At 46.3% G+C, this 18,032-nt stretch overlaps 1 protein-coding gene across 5 annotated transcripts; it reads left to right on the forward strand.

The window, feature by feature from the left end:
* The first annotated feature begins 5,638 nt into the window (after positions 1-5,638).
* Positions 5,639-16,154, forward strand: Hexim2 (HEXIM P-TEFb complex subunit 2). 5 transcript variants are annotated; one of them, XM_042673800.1, is made up of 3 exons: positions 5,639-7,073; positions 8,437-8,532; positions 15,071-16,154. In XM_042673800.1, the coding sequence occupies exons 2-3, from the start codon at positions 8,470-8,472 to the stop codon at positions 15,863-15,865; spliced, it is 858 nt and encodes a 285-aa protein (XP_042529734.1). In that variant the 5' UTR covers positions 5,639-7,073; positions 8,437-8,469; the 3' UTR covers positions 15,866-16,154. The 5 variants fall into 5 exon arrangements, with proteins under 5 accessions (XP_042529734.1, XP_042529732.1, XP_042529731.1 ...); XM_042673798.1 differs by lacking the exon at positions 5,639-7,073 and adding an exon at positions 7,726-7,844 and having other exon boundaries at positions 8,408-8,532; XM_042673797.1 differs by lacking the exon at positions 5,639-7,073 and adding an exon at positions 7,726-7,844.
* The last annotated feature ends 1,878 nt before the right edge of the window (positions 16,155-18,032 follow it).

Consider the following 18,032-nt stretch of genomic DNA (forward strand, 5'->3'; position numbering starts at 1 on the left):
AGCCCTAGAAAAAAATGGCTGGTGAAAAGGCAGCAGTTAAGAGTGCCCTCTGGCTTTACAGTGTAGAGCCTTACTTCCTTTTGAAGGATGCAGCAGTGATAACCTCTCATTTTAGATACTATCCCTAAGCAAGACAACTATTAGAAGCATGAAATTTCCAAATGAATCTTGAAAAGCCCATAAATACATTATCAGCAGAAAAAAAAGTGTATGTTCTTTTAGGAGATACTCAGTTCAGTTTTGTTTTTTAAATATACAAATATTTCATTTTTTGTTTTGTGGTCCTGGGCTTGAACTGAGGGTCTGGATATACTGTTTCTGAGTTGCTTTTGCTCAAGGCTAGCACTATATCACTTGCCACAGATCCATTTTCAGCTTTTTTGGTAGTTCATTGGAGATAAGAGTCTCACAGACTTTCCTGCCTGGGCTGTCTATGAACAAGTATTCTTAGATTATAGCCTCTTGAGTAGCTAGGATTACAGATGTGAACTACTGGTGCTAGGCTACAAACAGTTTTGTTTCCTTGTTTTTGTTGGTTATAAGTTTTGAACTCTGGGCCTGGGCACTTGTCCCTGAGCGATTCTGCTGGAGGCTACTTAATGCTCTATCACAGTACCACTTCCAGTTTGCTGGTGGTTAACTGGAGATAAGAGTTTCATGGAGCCCAGCACTGGTAGCTCACGTCTGTAATCCTAGCTACTCAAGAGGCTAAGATCTGAAGATCACGGTTCAAAGCCAGCCTGGGCAGCAAAGCCCATGAGACTCTTATCTCCAATAAACCAGAAGTTTCTTTTCTCTTTTGTCGGTCATGGGGCTTGAACTCTGGGCCTGGGCACTGTCCCTCAGCTCTTAAGCTCAAGGCAAGTGCTCTACCATTTGAGCCACAACACCACTTCCAGCTTTTTCTGTTTCTATGGTGCTGAGGAATCCAACACAGGACCTCATGCATGTGAGGCAAGCACTCTACAACTGAGCCACTTTCCCAGCCAACCAGAAGTTTCTCATCTCCAGAAAAACAGAAGTGGCACTATGACTCAAGTAGGTAGAGTGCTAGCCTTGAGCTGAATAGCTGAGGGACAGCGCCCAGGCCGAGTTCAAGCCCAATGACCGACCAAAAAAAAAAAAAAAAAGTTTTGTGGACTTTCCTGCCTGGGCTGGCTTCAGATAATTTTTGTTGTTTTTTTTTTTGCTGCTCCTGGGGCTTGAACTCAGGGCCTGGGCACTGTCCCTGAGCCTCTCTGTGCTCAAGGCTAGCACTCTACCACTTGAACCACAGCACCACTTATGGATTTTTCTGTGTATGTGGTGCTGAGGAGTCAAACACAGGGCTTCATGCTGGGCAAGCACTCTACCACTGAGCCACATTCCCAGCCCTGGCTTCATATAGTTTTAAGTAATTCTCATGTTACTATGTGACTTTGAATTATGACTCTGCCTGGAAATAAGACATTGACTCTTATTTTCTTAGAATGATGAATTTATGCAAAAATCTCAAGTTTTCTACCAAAATTTCCTTTTTTTTGTGTGCCAATCCTGGTACTTGAACTCATGGCCTAAGCGCTGTCTCTGAGTTTATTTTGTTCAAAGCTATCACTCTACCACTTGAGCCAGCTGTACTTCTGGCTTTTTTGGTAGTTCAGTAGAGATAAGAGTCTCACAGACTCTTTGCTGTTCTGGCTGACTTGGAACCTTAATCCTCAGAGGATTATAGGTATGAACCACTGGTGCCCTGCTTCCCTGAGGTTTTTTGTTCAAAACTAGTGCTCTACTACTTGAGCCATAGCTTCACTTCAGGCTTTTTGTTTCTCTGGTTAGAGATGAGTCTAATGGAGTTTTCTGCCTGGACTGGCTTTGAACTGTGATCCTCAGATCTCAACTTCCTGAGCAGCCAGGATTATAGGCATAAGACACCAGCATCTTGCTTTGACTTTATTCATACAGAAATTGTAAATGGCTATCTCTGGGCCTGGGCACTGTCCCTGAGCACTTCAGCTCAAGGCGAGTACTCTACCACTTGGCCTACAACACCACTTCCGGTTTTCTGCTATTAACTAGAGGTAAGAGTCTCAGGGACTTTACTTTTTTTTTTTTTGCAAGTCATGGTGCCTGAACTCTGGGCCTGGACGCTGCCCTTTAGCTCTTCAGCTCAAGGCTAGTGTTCTACCACTTGAGCCACAGCACCACTTCCAGCTTTTTTTTTTTTTTGCTTATGTGGTGCTGAGGAATCGAACCCAGGGCCTCATGCATGCAAGGCAAGCACTCTACCACTGAGTCACTTTCCCAGCCCCCTCAGGGACTTTCCTTCCAGGGCTGGCTTTGAACTGCGATCCTTAGATCTGAGCCTCCTTAGTAGTTAAGAGCCACCGGCACTCAGCAGGTTTTTTTGTTTTTATGTGTTCTTTCTTTACTTTTTTAGAGATAGGGCCTTTCTCTGTATCTTAGCGTCATCTGAAACTTACTATGTAGCTCAGGCTGGCTTGAACCCTTTTACACACCAACAAAATTCAAATAGTTGAGCTGCTACAGTAAACGATCAGTAAGTCTTGAAATAGGAAGTGTGATGTTTCTTTCAATATGTCACCAAAAGCAGATGAGCTAGGTTTATTTTTTTTTCTTTCAAGAAAATAAATTCAGAAGGGAATTGTAAATTCTCATCTGAAGCCATATTTTTTTTTTGAGGGGGGGGTCTGGTCGTGGGACCTGAACTCTGGGCCTGGGCGCTGTCCCTCAGCTCTTCAGCTCAAGGGTAGCGCTCTACCACTTTGAGCCACAGCACCACTTCTGGCTTTTTTTTTTTGCTTATGTGGTACTGGGGAATTGAACCCAGGGCCTCATGCATGCAAGGCAAGCACTCTACTCCTGAGCTACCTTCCCAGCCCCAAAGCCATATTCTTTTAGAAGTATCTAACTGGCTTTGTGTGTGTGTGAAATGTTTAAAAGCCCTGGTCTTCATTGAGAAAAAGTACATTCTTGAAGGAAAATGTGGGAATTTAGTGCTTCATTCAACATAATTGGGGACCTCTTTTGTAAGCTACTCAATAAGAATTTGTCCTAGCATCCAGAGAGCTGCAGGAAGCTCAAGTGTTGACAGTGCCAGCCTTGAGTGAAAAAGTCAAGCAAGAACTCAAAAGCCCTGAGTTCAAGCACCAGTAGCAAGTGTGTGCGTGCACGCACGCGCGCGCGCGCGCGCACACACACACACACACACACACACACACAGTTCTAAATGTCATGTTTCAACTTGTAATTCTGCATACCTGGCTAATCCTTGTGCAACTTTTGGGCAAAGGCAAAAGACCAAACTTGGGGCTAGAATGAATATAATTAGGTTAGTTCTTTCTCTCTAGTTATTATAACAGGGCACTTAACAAACCCTATACTTGAACAGTTAAAAAGACAATAGAGGATACTGGGACCTAAACACAGGAGAGGAAGAAATTAACTACAAAAACCAAAGAGTTCAAAACAAGCATCTTCAGCCTGAAGAGGAATACTGTAAACAATTAACTGCTACCCCAGAATCCCACTTACAAGGGCCTCCTCCCAAGGAGTCAGCCACGAGTATGTGAAATGTTGACTTCACATTAACAACTAAGCAACCTGAGAGTTGATCTTCATTCAGCCTATGTGGCAGCCTTAAAAATTTGGAATGTCCAACAACCAAGGCCATACTTTGGTAAGGCAGGCCTCCCAACTGTCCTAGTAACTTTTAGAGAGATGTTTACATAACTACTGAAGAGTAGTTACTCTTAATGTGTTTATGACAAAGACAGAATTGATAACATTTTCATATGAAGAATCGAATGCTACAGGGTTGAAAATTGTGCAAAAACACAAATCAACTCATCTGCAAGGGACATGCTGAGGAGGAAGTTGATGTTCTGGCAGAATATCAGATGAACAACAGACTCAACAAATGTCCAGTTTGGCCTCATTGTCAGGATTTGGCTTCTAGCCAAGCCAACCAAGTAAGTAGCAGCACACACAGAAATAGAACTTGGAGTTCCAAACTTCCAGTCCGCTGTTTTCGCTCAGTACATGACCAGAGGACCATTAACAAACTGGCTTTATCCCCCACTTTTTAAAGTCAAAGAATGGAAAAGTTTATGGGTCACCCTTAAGATCTTTCATTTATAAATGAGTAACAAATTTCTGCACCTGGTACAGTCACCACTAAGTAGCATCCAAAGGTTTAACTAGATTACTTCACAATGGAGGATGAATCACAAGCCTAGGATTCTCTTCCAATAGATTCTTAATTAAAAAACAAAAAAACAAAACACCCATTATCTCTAAAATCCTTTGCAGTTTCTATCACTATTTAACTGGACTCCTACCAAGTGTGTCAGTGCTGGGGACTTGCACATGCTAGGCAAGCACTGTTAGACTGGGTTATATCCTTAGTATTTTCTGCCTTTTTTTTTTTTTTTTGCCAGTCCTGGGGCTTGAATGCAGAGCCTGGCACTGTCCCTGGGCTTCTTTTGCCCCAGGCTGGCACTCTACCACTTGAGCCATAGTGCCACTTCTGGCTCTTTCTGTTAATGTGGTACTGAGGAATTGAAAATCCAAGGCTTCATGCATTAGGCAAGCACTCTACCACTAAACCATATTTCCAGCCCCTGGTTTTTTTTTGTTTTTGTTTTTAATATAGGGTCTGCTATATGTGTAGGCAGCTTCAAACTCAAGATATTCCTGTCTAGCCTAATTTCTGGGATTATAGAAATATACCACGCCAGGTGGTACATTTGACTAGGGTAAAATGAACATATCAAAGATCAAATTACAGACCAAGTGCATCATACACTTCGGAGTGTTTGAATTTTGTTATGCTGGTTCTGGGGCTTGAAACTCAAGGCCTGGGAACTGTCCCTCATCTTTTTTGCTTAAGGTGAGCACTCTACCACTTGGGCTCCACTTCTGTTTTTTCTTTTCAGTGTTTAATTGAGAGATAAATCTCATGACTTTCCTGCACAGCTTGGTTTTGAATCATGATTCTCAGATCTCAGCCTCCTGAGTGGCAGGGATTGCAGATATGAGCCACCAGTGCCTTTTTTTTTTTTTGGTGCCAGTACTGGGCCCTGTCCCCCAGTTTATTTGCTCCAGACTCCTTGGTCTACTATTTTGAGCCACAGCTCCACTTCCAGGTTTTTGGTTTGGGGAGGAGGTAAGAGTATCTCCTGGACTTTCCTACCTGGGCTTGCTTTGAACTGAGATCCTTAGATCTCAGCCTTCTGAGTAGCTAGGATTAAAGGTGTGAGCCACTGGTGCCCAGCTTAAATTTTAGATGAACTATACTTAAGGATGAGTGTGAGGCTGTGAATATGGCCTAGAACTGGGGGGGAAGAAGAGTATGGTAGTACATGCCTACAATCTCACAACTTGAGAGGCTGAGGCAGGAAGATTGAGAGTTTGAGGCTAGCCTGAACTACACAGTGAAATCGTATCTTTTTTAGCTTAACCTTCCCCCAATTCCACCCCTAGAAGCACTTGGGTTTGAACTCAGGGCTTCTTGCTAGGAAGCGAAAGAAAGAAAGAGAGAAAGAAAGAAAGAAAAAGAGAGAGAGAAAGAAAGAGAAAGAGAGGAAAAATGTATCCAAGTCAACAGTGACCCTATTTTTGCAATTTAGTTGTAACATTTTCTCCTGAGAAAGTCAGAGGGATGGAGAACAAAATTTTAAAGATAGAGAATTATCACTCATAAAAGTTAAAACTATTACTATTAGGGGAAGTACTTCTGTTTCTCAAGAAATTTTTACAGGTCTTGCTAGTAAAGTTCAGGAATTTGACCTTCCGTAGTTGGTAATAAGATTCACTTCAAAGTATCCAGAAAGATAAAAGTTTACTGTCCAGTTACCTTCCTACTTCAGAGCCTACCTACTCATAATTTTAACTGACATTTTAGCCAAACTATAATTTGAAGATCTCCCTGAGCCACACATCTCTCTGGATTTAGATTTCAAGCAGTAGGAAACAAGCTGCAATTCAATGACTTCACATCAAACTTCAAGTTTTAAGAAGTTGGTACAACTATACTTTCAGGTTGAGTTTATTCTTTTAAAGCAGGTCTCTCCCCACACCCTATATGATTTTTTTTTTTTAAATCTGTTATCTACTTTAGTAGCTTCAAGATCTACAGAAGAGATTCCCTTAGCAACAATACATCAGTGGCACACAAAATAATCTTGTCTAGTTTGTGGGACAAAAATTCTTGAAATTGGAAAGATTGTGGAGTCTTACAAAGAATACACTGGAATTAGTTCCTTTTACACCTCTAGAAAGGCAGCCATTTCTTCCCAAAAGTTTTTAGTAAAATTATGGCTCGGATTTCAAAATGCAAACAGATGTTTCTGAAGCATCCAAAATTGAGCCACTCTGAATGGCGATTCTGAATCATTTTATGTCTCAACCCTACAAAAGGCAGAAACACTCCCACCCACCCCACCCGCCGTCCCTTTGGTGTAAACTTTCAAGAGAAGTGTAAGGACACACTTTAGTAGGAGTTTCCAAAGTGGGCTGAGCGATGTACGGAGGTCGGGTCGTTCTGGGGATCAGGACTGGACGGGATAGATTTTGAGGGCAAGAGCGCTCAGAGATCTCCAAACGGGAGGAGCTAGAGGCTCCCACGTGCCCCCATCGCCATCCACTTGGTCCCACAGGAACTCAGGGTTGCTACATTTAGTTCGAAGATTTGTTACTTTTCGCAGCCAGAGTGGCAGGATGGCTTTGGTGTTGGGGGTGGGGGTGACTATGCATCGGATCTCCGCCCCCGGAGCCTCCAGCGAACCACCACGCCTGGGGGGGGGGGGGGAACCGAGAGAACCAGGGCTGCGACCTCTGCCCTTCCCAGCGGTGCCAGCCACTGGAACCCGGCGTCGCGCCCACCTCGTCTGTCAAGAGTGGGGGGCCCGCTACGCCTGGCCTGCCGGGCCGCCACATTCCCAGGACGAATGGGGGCGGGGGGAGAGGCCTTGGCGGAGTCCGGCCTCGGATCCTCGCCTCTGTGCAAGTGCAGCAGAGGAGAGCCCCATCTCGGTGGTCTCTCCCCTCCTGGGAGGGCTCTCGGGAAACACACGGTAATTACCATAGAACCCCGCTCTCCGGGAGAAGCGAGGCTGTGGGGCTGCCGGGACGCTTTGAGGACCGGGCTCCGCCGGGGAGATCCAACCTTCACCCTCCCCGGTATCCCTCCCCGACGTCTCCCGGCGAAGCCACTTCAGGCAGCCCACTCGGCCCGGCCTCTCCCCGCGCCCGGACCACCCCCCATGGGGTGCTCTCACTGCGCAGCGAGTCCCTCCGCTGCCTCCTCCCAGCCCAAAATGGCGGCGGTGGCGGCCACCGATCTTCTCATCGCCTTCCTCTAGGGCTGGGTATCCCTCCGCAGCTAAGCCCAGCCCCTTTATGCCGGATCTACTTCATTCCTCCCGTAAAGATGAACAGTATCAATGAACTCTTTAATTGAGATGGAGAGGGAGGTATTTTTCTGCTTCCGCACAGCTAATCGTTAACGACATTGAAAATATTGGCAGAAGGCTGGACCAATCAGGAAAAGGAGCGGTGTGCGCGGGACTCCCGCGCAAGGGCAGATGGGTTTTGAAGTTCTAGGGTGTGGTTGTTGACTTGCCGGACCTTTGGCTGCTGTCCCACGATGGAAGAACTACAATCCCCAGCAGACACTGCGCTGCCAGGCTGTTTCCCCTCCCCCACAACCTTAGTGCTTGAGCGGCTGCCTCGGACAGAGCTGCTGCTACTGCAGTAAGGGACTAGGGCTGAGGCTTTGGGAACCGATCGCACAGAAAGACACACAAGAGGTAGTGAGTGGTGTGCATAACCCTGACAGCAAGTAGGTCAATTCCACCTTTGCAAAACCCTTCCATGATTTATTTCCCCTTCCCCAATAAACCCGTCCTTATCCTAGTTGGATTTCCTTCCCAGCTGCATGTAATGCAGTCCTCAACCTTTTTCCTCTGTTTCCCTTCCCCAGAGGAAGGAGAGAGACTGACAAGGCTCAAGACAAAATGGCCTCAGCTCTAGGCTCCACCCAGATCTTAGCCAAACTTCCAGAGCTTTTGCCTAGACTGGGGAGGAGGGAGGTTGAGGTGGGGCTGAGGTGGCCAAGAGCTCCCAGTCTCCATTTCCCGTTGGTTATTGGGGCATCAAAACTTAGGCCTCAGTGACTTCTCAGAGGAGAAAGTATAGGTGAAGTCCTAGTTTGAAGCCTGAAGTTCAGGACTGGGAAGATGGCCCCTCAATTCCATTTGGTCCCTTGCTGGCTGGAGGTGTGAAAAATCAGGCTGTGGAAGTGGCCTTCGAGCTCTCCACTGTGCAGTTTTGGGGCTACAAAATGGCTGCCACTGCCTGGGCAAACAATTCCTGAGCAGCCAGGTTCTTCCTAAGAATTGTCCTTCAGGATTTAGGTTTCTCTGTTGTTCAAAACAGGTGTCAGGAGTTAAAGGCATCTGGTAAAAGAAGATGGCCACTGTGAATCAGACCAACTGTAATACAGAGTCACCAACAGCTGTAGAGGAGGTGAAGGTAAGTCTTGCCCTCCAAGTCACCTGAGTACCCTGAACATGGGAGCTGCCAGCTGTCATTTCAACTTTTCTGTCTCAGATATGCTGGCAGATTTGGAAAACCAGTATTTAAATTGAGTCTCCATTATGCTCTGGGTAATAAGCCAGATAAATCAGCACTAAATCATGAGTTCCTAGTAGCCCTTCATTTCCAGTTCACAGAAGTTAAGGTTCTAGCTGAAATGCCTTTTCTAGACTTCTTGTCACGTAACAAGCATCAGGTTTAAACTTAGTGCCTTCTGGGGCTGAGCTTGTGGTTAAGTGGTAGAGTGCCTACCTAGCAAGTACAAGGCCTGGGTTCAAACTCCAGTACTGCCAAGATTAAAAAAAAAAAAAAGGCTAGGAATGTGGCCTAGTGGTATAGAGTGCGTACCTAGCTTGCATGAAGCCCTGGGTTCAATTCCTCAGTACCACATACACAGAAAAAGCCATAAGTGGCACTGTGGCTCAAATGGTAGAGTGCTAGCCTTGAGCAAAAGCAGCTCGGGTACAGTGGTAAGGCCCTGAGTTAAAGCAAAAATAAATAATAAAAATAAAAATAGATTAAAAAAAAAACAGGGTTGGGCTGAAAATATGCCTTGCATACATGAAGCCCTGGGTTCGATTCCTCAGTACCACATACACAGAAAAGGCTAGAATTGGTGCTGTGACTCAAGTAGTAGAGTACTAGCCTTGAGCACAGACTCCGGGACAGTGCCCAGGCCCTGAGCTCAAGCCCCATGTCTGGCAAAAAAAAGAAGAAAGGTAGGGTTTTCTGACAACAGAACATTGTCTTAAGCTTGGGGACAAATAACTTGGTTCAATATTTCCATTTTGTTCAGGCTAAGAACCAAGTGTGAAGAAAGAAAAACAGTTTAGGATAAAAATTTGAGGGCTGGGAATGTGGCTTACTGGTAAAGTGCTTGCCCAGCATGCATGAAGCCCTGGGTTCGATTCCTCAGTACCACATAAATAGAAAAAGCCAGAAGTGGCACTGTGGCTCAAGTAGTAGTGCTAGCCTTGAGCAAAAGAAGCTCAAGGACAGTGCACAGGCCCTGAGTTTAAGCCCCAGGACTGGCTAAATAAATAGAGATGTAAGTAGAGAGTAGGAGATAACCCAGAAGAGAGGACAGAAAAGAGATACTATGCCCTTTGAGAATGCCACCTTCTAGGCTGACAATAAGAATCCAAACCCTGCCAGGTGCCAGTGGCTCATTCTTGTAATCCTAGCTACTCTGGAGGTTGAGATCTGAGAATCACAGTTCAAAGCCAACCCAGGCAGGAAAGTCTGTGAGACTCTTATCTCCAATTAACTGGAAGTGGTACTGTGGCTCAAGTGGTAGAGTGCTAGCATTGAGCACAAAGAGGCTCAGGAAAAGCGCCCAGGCCCTCAGTTCAAGCTCCACAACTGACAAAAAAACTCTTCTAGCTCATTACATCACTCTGCCTTACCTTACCTATTCTCCTCTCCTCACAACTTTCCATAGATGAGGGTTTTGAGGGAAGTAAAGCTTTTATTACTATTATTATTTAATTTATTTTTTAATTTTTTTTAATGCTAGGGATCAAACTTCAAGTCTTCTGCATGTTAGGCAAGCATTTTACCACCAAGCTACATCCCAAGCCCTTGCTTTTTTTGTTTTTAAACAGTTTCAGTATGTAGGTCAGGCTGCTTTTGAATTGATCCTCTTGCTTCTACCTTCCAAGGGCTGGGATTATAGCATGTGCCACTACACCTGGTTCGGAGAAGCTTTGACCTACCCTACCTAGCCAGTTTCAGTGTTAAATGAATTAATCTTACTTGGGATTCATGACATGTTGAGGCAAGAAGGTTCGGAGAGGGCAAATGACTCACCCAGGTGACACAGCTTATCTTCAAAAATGATAATGGTGGTTAAGGGGTAAGACTTCAGAAGGGAAATGGAATGTAAGACTAGGGGAAGGATCACTAGGGGACATATACTAAGGGCAGAGAACTAGTCAATGATCATGAACACACAAATAAGCCATCCTGCCTTAGTTCTAAGAGGCTTTGTCTCTTATGGGAGGGACAACAGCTCTGTCTTAGCCCAAATTGATGGAAATGGCCTGTTGTTCATGATTGATGAACTCCCTGCAAGTAACACAACACACACACACACACACACACACACACACACACACACACACACACACACACACACACACTCCCTTACTCTCATTCTGTAACTGTAACATACTTCTTTTCCCCTGAAGTTCCCCCTCAGAATCTATAAAACACGCATAATATGCTCCAGGCTCTTATAGGGCCTTAAAGACCGCATTGTTGAAACTGGGTCATATTTCTAGTGATAGCATACCTGCCTAGCAAGGATGAAGTCCTGAGTTCAAACACAGTATCCAAGAAAAAAACCAAAACTGACACATTGCCCAAATACTCTTCATTTGTATGAACGCATGCACGGATGCCATGTTGTATTTTATAAAACAACAGGCTGATGGTTTGGGTATTATTAGAAATCCTCCCAACCACAAACTTAGAGCAATTCACTGCCCATCCCCCACACCCAGTACTCCTACCCGTACCACAACAGAGATAAACAGACACACTCTCTGGACAGATCCCTTTCTATCTCTTGTGAGTTCTGGAGCTTGCATTACAGAATAGAATTGACACTTTTATGTTAAGGACCTCTTTGATACTCATAAAGTACTTGGTATAAACACATTCTAGGGCTGGGAAGGTGGCTCAGTGGTAGAGTGCTTGCCTTGCATGCATGAGGCCCTGGGTTCCATTCCTCAGCACAACATAAGCAGAAAAAGCTGGAAGTGGCACTGTGGCTCAAGTGGTAGAGCACTAGCCTTGAGCTGAAGAGCTGAGGGACAGTGCCCAGGCCCAGAGTTCAGGCACCATGACTGGCAAAACAACAACAACAACAACACCTTCTATCTTCCATACCTTAGAAGGATAAAAAGGAGAGTAGTCTTCTATTTGTCCAGCATTTTGGGGGTTCTTTTTTTTTTTTTTTTTTTTTCTTTTTGGTAGTACTGAGGTTTGAACTCAGGAACTAGTACTTGAGCTCCATTTCTGGCTCTTTTTTTGTTTTCATTATTTTTCAGGTTAGGGTCTGACGTTATTTCCCAAGGCACCCTTGGACCTTGACCTTCTTGCCTGCTTATGCCTCCTGAGTAGCTGGGATGACAGGCATGTGCCACCATACCAGCTTGTTGTTTGTTTGCTTAAGTTTTTGCCCATCCAGGGGCTTGAAACTCACAGCCAAGTCCTCTCACTTGGCTTTTTTGCTCAAGGCTGTTCTACCACTTGTGCCACACCTCCACTTGCTATTTACCTTGTTGAGATGAGGAACTCATTTGAGTATTTTGCCTGGGCTGGCCTCAAACTGAAATCCTCCTCATCTCTACCTCCAGAGTAAAGATTGTAGCCACCCTATATCCTCTTATCTTACAAAGTTTTGGTCACTTAACAAATATTTATTGAGCACTTACTGTATGCTGTGCATAGTAGAGTGGGAAACTGAACAGACGAGACATTCTGACATTCTCAGGAGAGGAAGGAAGATGGTAAAGTGGCAATATGCTAAAGATTGTGTGGTGTATTACCTGTGTGCTATGATAGAAGAGTCACTGGGGAGGGGAGGTAGGGCTACTTTAAGAAGGATAGTCACGAGAGCCTCCTTGAACTGGTGACACTGGAACTGAGCTCTAAAGGATAAGAAAGAGCCAGCCATTCATACAGCTGGAGGCAGGATCTACTGTACAATTATGGGGCCCCTTGTTCATAAATTACTGAGTTTAGGGTAGAGTGCCTGCCTTCGTAGGCACAAGAACCTGAGTTCAAACCCCAGTATCAACAACAAAAAATTATTTTTTGAGTTCAAAGCTGGGCATAGTGGCAGGTGCCTGTGAGCCTCAGCTTTTTATTTTTTTTCTCTCCAGTGCCAGTACGGGGGCTTGAACTCAGGAACCAGGGTTTTCTCCCTTAGGTTTTTGTTCAAAGCTAGCATTCTACTATGTGATCCATACCTCCATTTCTGCCTTTTTTTTTTTTTTTGCTGGTTAATTATAGATAAGTGTTTCGCAGGTTTTTCTGCTCAGGCTGGCTAGGATTATAGGTGTGAACCACTGGCACCTGACAAGCGTATTTACTTGGGAGGCTGAGGCAGCAGGATCATAAGTTTTGAATATACCCTGAGATACACAGCAAAACTCTCATGTCAAAAAAAAAATCTGGGCTCACTCCTATAATCCTAGTTACTAGGAGGCTGAAATCTGAGGATACTCGTTCAAAGCCAGCCCAGGCAGGAAAGCCCACGAGACTCATCTTCAGTTAACTAACAAAAAAGCCAAAAATGGAACTATGGCTCAAGTGGTAGAGCTTTAGCAAAAAAAATAAGCTCAGGGACAGTGCCCAGGCCCTGAGTTCAAGCCTCAGGACCAACACACACACACACACACACACACAGAGGCAGGCAGGGACAGCAGAGTAAGCATGGGGCATTTGTGCAAGTGTACAGGTTGCTTATCAAGGAGAGCCACTCTGTCTAAAAGACACACATTCTAGCAAGAGTAAAAAGTAGGTACATCAGGACCTGCCTTCCATTACTGATTGCTTTCCTCGTCCATGTTCACAATATTTATTTGTTTATTTGTTCATTTGTGTGCTAGTACTTGGGCTTGAACTCATGGCCTATGGTGCTATCTCTTAGCTTTTTCTCTCAAGGATAGTGCTCTTCTCCTTGAGCCACAGCTCTACTTCTAGTAGGTCTTACAGACCTTCCTGCTGGCTCTAGCTTCAAATCTCAGATCATCTGAGAATCCTTCAATTCTCAGATCTCAGCCTCTTGAGTAGCTAGGATTACAGGCATGAGCCATAAGAATCCAGCTTTTTTTGCTTATATATGCTAATCCTGAGGTTGAACTCAGGGCCTAGGTGCTATCTTTGAGCTTCTTTGCTCAAGGCTAGTGCTCAAGAGCCACAGCTTCACTTCTGGCTTTTTTGGTGCTTACTTGGGGATAAGAGTCTCACAGACTTTCCTACTTGGCCTGGCTTTGAACCGAAATCCTCAGATCTCAGCTTCCTACCTAGGATTACAGGTATGAGCCACCAGCACTTGGCTAAGCACTGGCTTTTTTCCCATGGTATTTATAAAACCCCTACTCTTGGTGGGCACCAGAGGCTTGCGCCTGCAATCCTAGCAACTCAGAAGGCTGAGATCTTAGGCTCTAGGTTTGAAGCCAAGAAAGTCGTTGAGATTCTTATCTCCAATAAACTACCAGAAAGAAAGAAAGAAAGAAAGGAAGGAAGAAAGGAGGAAGGAAAGGAAGGAAGAAAGAAGGAAAGGAAGGAAGAAAGAAGGAAAGAAAGAAAGACCGGAAGTAGAGCTATGGCTCAAGTGATAGAGCACTAGCCTTGAGCAATGAAACTCAGGGACAACACCCAGGCCCTGAGTTCAAGCTCCATGACTGGCAGAACACAAAACAAAACAAAACAAAAAAATGTTACAAGCAGGGCATTGTTGGCTCATGCCTGTAATCCTAGCTACTCAGGAGACAGAGATCTGAAAGGATCGTGGTTCAAAGCCAGGCAGGAAAGTCCATCAAACTCCTATCTCCAAGTAACCACCAGAAAACCGAAGGTGGCATTGTGGCTCAAGTGGTAGAGCCTTCTCCTTGAGCTGAAGAGCTCAGGGACAGTGCCCAGGCCCAGATTTCAAGCCCCATGGCCAAAAAAAAAAAAAAACAAACCCACCAAAAACAAAAACCCATAAAACAATGACCAAAAAAGAAAAAGAAAAGAAAAAACACCTACTCTGTAGCCCATATTGTTTTAGGCATTAAAATGACCAGTAGTGAAAGACACAGGGAAAATACTGCTCTTACCTGAGTTTACCAGGAGAGCTGGAGTCAGATAATAACTAGGTAAACAGTTACAAAAGTGAGAGGGGGGCTGGGAAGGTGGCTCAGTGGTAGAGCGCTTGCCTTGCATGCCTGAGGCCCTGGGTTCGATTCCTCAGCACCACATAAGCAAAAGAAAAAAGCCGGAAGTGGCGCTGTGGCTCAAGTGGTAGAGCACTAGCCTTGAGCTGAAGAGCTGAGGGACAGCGCCCAGGCCCAGAGTTCAGGCCCCACTACCGGACCAAAAAAAAAAAAAAAAAGTGAGAGGGTAGGGACTGGGAAGGTGGCTTAGTGGTAGAGTGCTTGCCTTGCATGCATGAGGCCCTGGGTTTGATTCCTCAGTACCACAAAAGCAGAAAAAGCCGGAAGTGGCACTGTGGCTCAAGTGGTAGAGTGCTAGCCTTGAGCTGAAGAGCTGAAGGACAGCACCCAGGCCTACAGTTCAGGCCCCACAAGCGGACCTCCCCCCCCCCCCCCCCCCCCCCCCCGAAAAAAAAAGTGAGAGGGTAGAGGGGGAGTAGGTGAGCTGGTATGGGAAGGTTGACTCCATGCTTGGTGGGCAGGGATGGATTCTGTCCCGCTTAGGGACAAGCTGTCCTAATCCATCCTTTCTCCTCTTTCTTTAGACCTCTGGCACTCCAGGGGGTCCCCAGGTACTCCCTGAGCCACTAGCCCATGGTAGTACCCTGTTTCTGACAGCCCAAAAGGAAAGCATCTCAGAAGATGACGATCTTGCTGGGGCTGGCAGTGGTCCAGGCTGCAGCAAAGGGGGTCCCAGGACCCAGGGTGCGGGGGCCTGTGCCTCTGGGGCTGTGCTGGGCAGGAAGAAGCATCGGAGGCGGTCATCAAAGCGCAAGCGGCACTGGCGGCCCTACTTAGAGCTGAGCTGGGCTGAGAAGCAGCAGCGGGATGAAAGGCAGAGCCAGAGGGCCTCCCGAGTCCGGGAGGAGATGTTCGCCAAAGGCCAGGCCGTGGCACCCTACAACACCACCCAGTTCCTGATGAATGACCGCGACCCAGAGGAGCCCAACCTGGATGTGTCTCATGGGGTGTCCTACCCAGCCTCCAGTGGGGAAAGTGAGGCAGAAGACAGTGGTGGGAAGGACCTAGCCAATGGTGAGTTCCAGCAGAGGGACTTTTCTGAGACTTACGAGCGTTACCATACTGAGAGTCTGCAGGGCCGCAGCAAGCAGGAGCTGGTTCAAGACTACCTGGATCTGGAGAAGCGGCTGTCACAAGCAGAGGAGGAAACGCGGAGGCTGCAGCAGAGGCAGGGAGGCACCAGCCAGCAGCCCTGTCACCAGGTGGAGGAGCTAGCTGCTGAGGTAAAGAGGCTCAAGACAGAGAACCAAAGGCTTCGGCAGGAGAATGAGGTGCGATTCCGAGAGGACAGCCACCACAGTGGGGAGCCTGGTACCTAGAAACCCTCCCAGTCAGGTGGACCCAAGGACAAGGCCCCATTTTAAACCCAGGCTAGCTGTGTCTCAAGGAGCTAGTGGCAAATGAAAATCACACTCAGTACTCCTGGGCCCCCTGAGAACAGCTAAGACAAGTTCCAGCTTCTGCAGTGGACTTTTTGACATCATCTTACCTCCCCCTCTTCCTCCTCCTCCTCCTCTCTTTTTCTCTCTCTTTCTTTTTTTTTTTTTTTTGTTGTTGTTGTTATTCACTTTACTTTTTACAGAGAAATTAAATGATGTTGATAAAACCGAGCGGGAGTGACTAGAATTGCTTTCACTAGGCTCTTCTGAGAATCAAAACTCTGATTCTAAAGAGATCTCAGTTCCCCTCTCTCTCCTTGCTCAGAGCTAGAGAGGTCAGTAGACCTCTAGATGGGGCCCTGAAAAGGTGTCCAGATGCCTAAGTTCTGCTCTGTGTTCTGCAGCAAGTGGCCTGTGCTCAGGGGTTTACAAGTTAGGACAGCTCTCAGTCAAGAACACACAAGTGTAGCCAGAACTCGATGCCCATGTCAGATGGCAGCTGGGAGTGGTGGTACATACCTGTAATAGTGTAAGGGAGGCTAAGGCAGGAGGACTAAGAGTTCCAAGCTGGCATCTTTTGAGACCCTAACTGCAGAAAATAGGTAGGTAGGTAGGTAATAGGCCAAAAGATAGATAGATAGATAGAACGATAGAACAAAAGGTCCAGCACCAGCAGCTTACACCACTAGTAATGCTAACTACCTGCGAAGCTGAGATCTGAGGATCAAAGTCTGAAGCCAGCCAGGGCAGGACAATCTGTGAGACTCACATCTAATCAGAAAAAAGCTGGAAGAGGAGCTGTGATTCAAGTGGTAGAGTGCCAGCCTTGAGTGAAAATGCTTAGGGAAAGCGTCCAGGCCCAGAGTTCAAGCGCCCAGAGTTCAAGCTCTGGTACCAGCATGAAAAAAAAAAAAAAAAAAGAGGTGGCAGGAGCTAGCAGCCTCCCCTACAGAAGGAGAAGTAGTTTGGGTGGGGGGGTGGGGGGTGAGAAGAAGGGAAGATTTTTGGAAAAAGCTGAAGTGTGGAGTTCCTGGGGTTTTTTCAGTACTTGCTCTCAGGTTTCCTGTTTTCTCCTCACAGATGAGGGCTGGGCCTCATTGTCCCCCACAGTCCCTCTTCTCCACCCATCACAGCACTGGGCTAGCTGTAAGATAAGTCCTTACAGTCTGTCCTCTTCTCTACTAAAAGGGCATTTATTTACTTATTTATTTTTGTGCTGGTCCTGGGGCTTTTACTAGGGCTTGTTTCCTGCCCCCTGAGTTTTTTTGTTATTTTGGGGGTGGGGGGCTTGAACTTTGGGCCTGGGCGCAGTCACTCAGCTCTTCAGCTCAAGGCTAGTGCTCTACCACTTGAGCCACAGCACCACTTCCGGTTTTCTGGTGGTTTATTGGAGATAAGAGTCTCAGGGAGTTTCTTGCCTGAGCTGGCTTTGAACCATGATTCTCTCAGATCTCAGCCTCCTGAGTAGCTAGGATTAGAGTTGCTGGTGCCTACCCAGCTCCCCTGAGTTTTTTTTTTTTTTTTTTTTTTTTTTGCCCAAGGCTAGCACATTGCCACTTGAGTCACAGTTCCATTTCCAGTTTTTTTTTGTGGTTAATTGGAGATAGGAATCCCAGTAGCTTTCCTACCAGGTCGACCTTGAACCTAACCCTCAGATCTCAGCCTCCTGAGTAGCTAGGTTTCCCTTTTTTTTTGGGTCCGGTCATGGGGCCTGAACTCGGCCTGGGCACTGTCCCTCAGCTCTTCAGCTCAAGGCCAGGGCTCTACCACTTGAGCCACAGCGCCACTTCCGGCTTTTTTCTTTTTGCTTATCTGGTGCTGAGGAATGGAACCCAGGGCCTCATGCATGCAAGGCAAGCGCTCTACCACTGAGCCACCTTCCCAGCCCTGAGTAGCTAGGTTTCCAGGCATGAGCCACCAATACCTGCTAAAAAGACATTTAGAAGTAAGCACTCAAGGAAGAGTTCTCCAGGTGGAAAATGTAGTTGAGAGGGAGGAGTAGCAGTGCATGAATCCTTAGGGGAGCTGCCCATCTAGTGTGTTGTCCCTTTCCTCTGAAGTGAGGGTCCCCGCCCTCCCCCCACCTGCCTGTGCTTCACAGAGGTTA

Source organism: Dipodomys spectabilis, unplaced genomic scaffold (genome assembly GCF_019054845.1).
Source record: "Dipodomys spectabilis isolate Male_0828 unplaced genomic scaffold, ASM1905484v1 ptg000018l, whole genome shotgun sequence".
Taxonomy (NCBI): domain Eukaryota; kingdom Metazoa; phylum Chordata; class Mammalia; order Rodentia; family Heteromyidae; genus Dipodomys; species Dipodomys spectabilis.

Coding starts and splice junctions, on each gene's coding strand:
- Hexim2 (XM_042673800.1), top strand. CDS start 8,470: ATGGCCACTGTGAATCAGACCAACTGTAATACAGAGTCACCAACAGCT. Junction 8,533..15,070: donor CAGCTGTAGAGGAGGTGAAG/GTAAGTCTTGCC, acceptor CTCTTTCTTTAG/ACCTCTGGCACTCCAGGGGG.